Source organism: Sinocyclocheilus rhinocerous, unplaced genomic scaffold (assembly GCF_001515625.1).
Source record: "Sinocyclocheilus rhinocerous isolate Xijiao unplaced genomic scaffold, SAMN03320098_v1.1 scaffold1533, whole genome shotgun sequence".
In the NCBI taxonomy this organism is placed as follows: domain Eukaryota; kingdom Metazoa; phylum Chordata; class Actinopteri; order Cypriniformes; family Cyprinidae; genus Sinocyclocheilus; species Sinocyclocheilus rhinocerous.
The window spans coordinates 131,023-137,123 of record NW_015656115.1 but is presented as its reverse complement, the minus strand read 5'-3'; the positions used below and the strand labels follow the sequence as shown (position 1 = coordinate 137,123).

Sequence of the window (6,101 nt, the reverse complement as noted above, 5' to 3'; positions counted from 1 at the left end):
CTTGGTTTCCGCTGTAAACAAAGCAGCGCTGAACTTATGAACTTTAATATGCGTTATACAGAGGCAAGAGGAAAAGAAAAAATACCATCTAAACTTTTCTAAAGACAGTAAGTTCCCCTCAGACATGCATTCATATAAACTCCTACACCTAACTGATTCACGATTTGTTTAGGATCTCAACCGATTTGAATAGTCACATATTTAAATCGATTTTCAACCGGCTCGCGGTTAATCGTTACATCCCTATTACTCAGTACTTAAATATATAATTACACTGTAACAAGGATATCTTAACATAAAGTGTAGCTCAATATATTTACAATTTTTACAATACTTACAACAAAACAACATTTATTGTTTACATTTAGCAATAAAATGTGAAGTAAATAATACGAAATATAATTTTAATAAATTAAAAATAATAAATAATACAAAATTATAATTTTATGAAAAAGTAAGTCAAATGTTATGCGAGCGGCCCAAAATCGCAATGGGTTGTTTGTGGAGAATTTCTGTTATTATTTATAAAATTCATTGGAAGGTCTCAGATTTCAAATTAATTGTATTTCCAATTTAATGGATAAATTCAAACAATAAATGTTGTTTTATTGTTAAATACAGTGGAGATCAAAATTAGAGAACAGTCTACAAATACTTGATTTTTTTTCTAAAATATTGTTAATCAAAATTTGAAGGTATATTATATGTGGGTATACCACTGTTCTACTAACATGTTTGACGAAATAACCAAAGCATTTTAACAAAAACCTTTATTTTGTGGAAAACACAATGATCAAAATTAGAGAACGGTAACCACTGTAGCACGAAAGAAGATTACAACTAAAATTTTGGAGGGTCAGCTGTCAGAAATGAGGAATTGTAGAGGCCCTTGCTTTGAATGACTTCAGCACATCTGCGGCCGCAGGACATCACCAGTTTCTCAGACTGTGCTGGTGTGATCTTGTCCACTCTACTTCCAGTGTCTTCCATAGTTCGGTGACTGTAGTGGGTTTCTTAGTCATAACTTTGACGCCAGGGATTTTCCAGAGATTTTTTTGTCATTATTTCGATGTTCTTAGCTTCAAGGAACTGCTTTACCTGTTTTGGTGTGTGACAGGGGCATTGTCCTGCATGAAAATTGCTGGCTGATTGGGAGATGCTTGCAGGGAAGGTACTGCATGTTGCTGAAGGAGTTTCTGATAAACATTTGGATTCACCCTGTCATGTAGCTGCTTGAGAGTTCCAACACCTGCTGCAGAAAAACATCCCCAAACCATGACACTTCCTGCTCCAACTTTCACTGATTTCTTTTCGCACTTGGGCTTCAGTCTTTCCCCAGTTTGACACCGAACAAAATGTTTCCCATCGGACCCAAATTAATTAAACTTGCTCACTAAAGTGAACAAAGGTTTGTCTAGCCTTTTGATTCTTTCTGCTGATGAGAGGCTTGGTCAATGCTGAGTGCACTTTCAGTCCGATTTCTCTTAAATGTGTTGAGACAAATCCTTACCCTGTTCAGCACTGAACTGACAAGCAATTCCAGCTGCAGTGTTGAACCGATTCCCTACTGAGAGTCCCCGCATTAGCCTGTCTTCTCGTGCATTTGTCTTACATGGTCAACCAGCCTCCTTGGGGTACTTGAATGAATTATGGCGCTTTTCCACTGCATGGTACGGCACGGTACGGCTCGGTACGGTTCACTTTTGGGGGGTTTTCCACTGGGTACAGTACCTGGTACCTGGTACTTTTTTTAGTTGAAATTCAAACTTCAATGGCTCTGGGCCAATAACATTCTGACTCAGATGACGCATTTACTCCACACTGTGTAGATTAGTTGGAAGTCATCTAATATGATGTCTCTGGGCCAAAAGAAGCTGCATGATTGTGAACGTTTGACACAAACATGAAAACATCAGCAAAAACACTGATTGCGAATACCCCTCCATGCTTACAAACACAACACCGGGAGTCGCAGCCGTTAAGAAGTCTTTTCTGATTAATGATGTCACAGAATTTACCGGTAGTTTGAAACCAATGTGTGAATGGTGCGTTACCAGTAAAAAGACAGAATGCTATTACCTGTGTGAACAGCGCATTTTTGAATTTAACTGTAAAGTCGTTCCGGTAATTTTACGGCAATTTACTGGTATTACTGTGCAAAAGGGGCTATTGTAAAGCTGCAATGTTCGAGAAATCACAGTTTTGGAATGACGAACATCTCTTGCAGTGGCTGAAAGGGTCATCCCTTTGGCCTTCATCTGGACAAACTCCTGTCGCAGGGTTTCAGTCACCTTAGAGCGGCCTGCCATCTCAGAATACAATTAATTTATAAAATATGCTTAAAAACTGCCCTTCTACTCCTGTTAGGATAACTTGAAATAGGACTAAGCAGTGACCTTGAAATTTAGGACATTGTAGGTTGTTCTCTAATTTTGTTCTCCATTGTATATTGTCAGATATATGTATTATATTGTACATTTTCTGGTAACACTTGTACAATAAGGTCCCATTAGTTAACTTCAGATAATGCATTAACTAACATTAAATAACAATGAAGAGTACAATTGTTACAGTATTTCTTAATCTTTGTTAAGTCCTCCATTTTTTGCTTTTAGATGTAGTTGAGCCGACGCCATTTGTACGAAGCGTCCGGGGCCACAGTATGAGTATGCGCTACCACTCCAAATCCAAGACGGGCCCAAGCAAAGTTCTTCCACTGCGCTGGTCATTTGCTTCCAAGGACCGCAGAAAGCCCTCCAGCATCGCTCCACAACCCGGAAACGGTGAGCTGGTGGAGTACCTTGAGTCCGGCCGGCGGCCTCGATGCACCAAGGAGCCAATAGTAAATATCGTGGCTAGTCCTTCACAGGTCAAAGCCCAGATTCGTGAGGACGATTCTCTGAGTTCCCCAAGCTTTAGCAGTAGTGTGGAGCGATGTAGCTATCAAGGTCCGGATTCCCCCAGACTGCCCGAAGGCCAGAGCAGACCAGCAGCGGACCTCAATGGCATCACATCCGATGGCTCGTTGGCCAAAAACAGTTCAAAAAGCAGGCAGGAGCACGAAAGGACTCAAGCCAGTAAGTCGCTTCAAGGTTCCCCTAGTGCACTTTCCAATGGTACTGGCAACAGTGCATCTTATTCCAGAGACTCCACGTTAAAACGGCTACGAAACCAGCCGGCTGCGACTAACAGGACTCATCCCAGCCAGACGCAGACGGCCACAGGGGAAAGCAGGAGCAAAGACGGCGCCATCATCAGTACCACCCAATTGCAGGATAAGGAGGTGGTTCATGGGAAAACGTTTTCCAGCAAGAGCTTGACCAAACTGTCACTATCCAACGGGACTCTAAATGGAAAGGGCATTGAGGTGAGGAAAACCGGCACTGCTCACAAGAGCACCAGTAATGCAGTTAACAGCAGAGAAAACCAGGTTTGTTCAAGCTCAGCTGATATAAAACGAGCCCACAGCTCATCCAATATTCAGACCAGGCTAGATATGACTTTGAAAAGGACGTTGTCTCTCCAAAGAAACGGTCCATTGGTGCCGGTCCCCCATGAAGGACCTGCGGTAGATAAATCCTCCTATGCAACACTACAGAAAATCAGATACAGAAGCACTTCACTTGGCAGACAGAGACCTGTGCCCGAGTCCTGCTTCTGATGGGTTTCATCTTCACTGTGGGAAATAGTGTTTGTACTGTATATATGTTTTATGCATAATATTGCATACTGTTGCTCTTTTCCAAAACCTAGTGAGCATTGAAAAGCATTTTATGCACGTTTCCAACACAAAGCCTGGTTGAAATGGCTTAAAACGCCTCGTTTTCACCAAAGGCAGCAGCTAGTCTTTAAAGAGATTGCAGTTCTATAATGCATTGCAAAAAATTCAGTGAACAAATCCAAGACGACAAGTGAAACGAGAGAAAATGTTCATTATAAATGTGCATATAAAATGATTTAATAATGAAAATGAATTTTTTTTTTAAAGTTAAACAATGAAAAGTCACTATATAGACTACCATTCAAAAGGTTCGGGTTGGTAAGATTTTTTTTGAAAGAAACCTCTTATGTATTTCATCAAATCAGTAATCCTTCAGAATTCATTCTATGCTGATTTGTTGCTCATGAAGCATTTCTTCTTATCAATGTTGATCCATTTAATGCATCTTTGCTGAATAAAAGCATTAATTTCTTTCAATAACAAAAAATCGTACTCACCCCAAATATTCAAACAGTATTGAATGTTTCTTTAACTATGTGCTCTTTTGACCTTGTGGACTTTTAGAAAATAACACTTAATTAATCCATTTACAAGGTCTCTTTTTTCTGAAAAATGTAATGTTTCCACCAGACTGTCATTTCCAGCACATCTCAAATTATGTATTATGTTTAATGACATTCTGGGATGGGAAGGACATTTTGACATTTGGAATAAAATAACACTCTTGTTTTGCCGAGCCTAAATTTGTAGCTAGCATTTTATGTATCAGAGATAAATACAACACACTTTTTGGATAATTTGACAAAATTACAGCTCTATCGGACATTGGGCACAGAAACAAAATCATTCTGCTCACAAGTGATGTTTACCTTGTTTTTGCCCCCTTTATTTTGTAACACGTCTCATTTCACCTCAAGCTCTTCACTAGTAAAGAATAAAATTATAAAATATTAGGGTAAGCAGTTGTTTGAGAAGTTTTGATAATATGAAGCATGTCATATTCTTAAGTTAGGAAATTTGAAGCCGGACATAGTTTTTTTATGAAATGAATGATACCTCAAATTGTGCGGCTTGTTGAGCTGGGCTGTGTTTCCCGTACATCGAAGTAACTCGCTAATTAACTACCATAGTATGATGCATCATTGGAGAAACTAACCAGCTAGTCGCTCGCGACTGTACCCGTAATAACATGCTCACACCTCCGTCGTCTGAACCACATTCACTTATGATTTTTAATGTCACACACAGTGTGGTGCATTCACACCATGTTGTAATTACCAGAATTATGAGATTCTGACTTTTAAAATGCATTCACATCCTTGTAAAACTTGTAATTACAACTTGTAAACTGGGAATTTTCTCAGAGCTGCGAATCTACGACTTGTATCACGTGACCACTTTACTGCCGCAGATTCATTTAGGCGCTCTGTTTAAGCATTGATACAAACGCATAATAGACCTTTTTCACATTTCCGGGTTTCTCAGCAGCGGAAGTCGTCATAGTTGGGTAAACTTCGAGAGCAGTGAATGGAAGAGTACAACAAAAATATTTTTTGCATTCCCATTTGCTCAAATAGCAAAAGAAAAACTCCACGATAGTGTTTTCACGACTTTCAATCAAAGGAAAAAAATTGAAAGAGAATGATAACGGCAGTCAGAAGAGAGAACGATGTCAAATTTACCATCCCCTCCCATAGACGCTGCATTAGAAACACCCTCACATTAGTGTTAACTAGTTCTTTTCGTAATTTGATGCAAAGGTGATATAATATAAACTATAGTTTTATAAATTTACATAAATTTTTTATTTATTTTTTTAAATCCAAATATAAAAAACTTTTGAGGATTTATGATGCTGATGACCATTGAAACCATCATCACATTCTTGTAAAAAGGGTCCATTGACCCTTCGCAGGGAGTTTGATTGACAGGCGATCTGACCAGTCATAACGCTGAATCTGCCATTTTTGTCCGACAAACAAACCAGACAGGAGAGTAGGTTCACGTCAGTGCACTTGAACTTGACAAATGGCATATATTGACATCTTTCTGTGGTTAAAACAAGATACCTTCTGATGTTCATTAATGCTTATTTCATGCTATATCTAGTAAAGAGGAAGAGATGATTGCTTCACGTGCTGCTTGAACTGAGACACTACAGCGATCTGTCACGACACATTAAAGAGCCACAAAACTGTATTTATTGTTGGAATTTCTTAAAAAATGACAAAATTTGAAAGCTTAAATTTTGTTTCATACCTGCTCTGTCTTGTTTGTCGGCGTGTTGCCAGTTTGCTCTTTGCTCCGCAATATATGTGAGAAAATGAGAGCGCTATGGTTTGTCAGACATAGCAACAGTAATGGGGGGGGTCTCTGCGAA

At 39.1% G+C, this 6,101-nt stretch overlaps 1 protein-coding gene across 1 annotated transcript in view; it reads left to right on the top strand.

The window, feature by feature from the left end:
* The window catches only part of LOC107719326 (ubiquitin carboxyl-terminal hydrolase 43-like), a 94,794-nt gene extending 90,890 nt beyond the window's left edge, over positions 1-3,904 (top strand). Inside the window, exon 16 of the mRNA XM_016526723.1 lies at positions 2,616-3,904. Within this exon, the coding sequence (XP_016382209.1) occupies positions 2,616-3,661 (1,046 nt within the window). The 3' untranslated portion in view covers positions 3,662-3,904. The remainder of the gene's footprint in view (positions 1-2,615) is intronic.
* Positions 3,905-6,101: the final 2,197 nt, after the last annotated feature.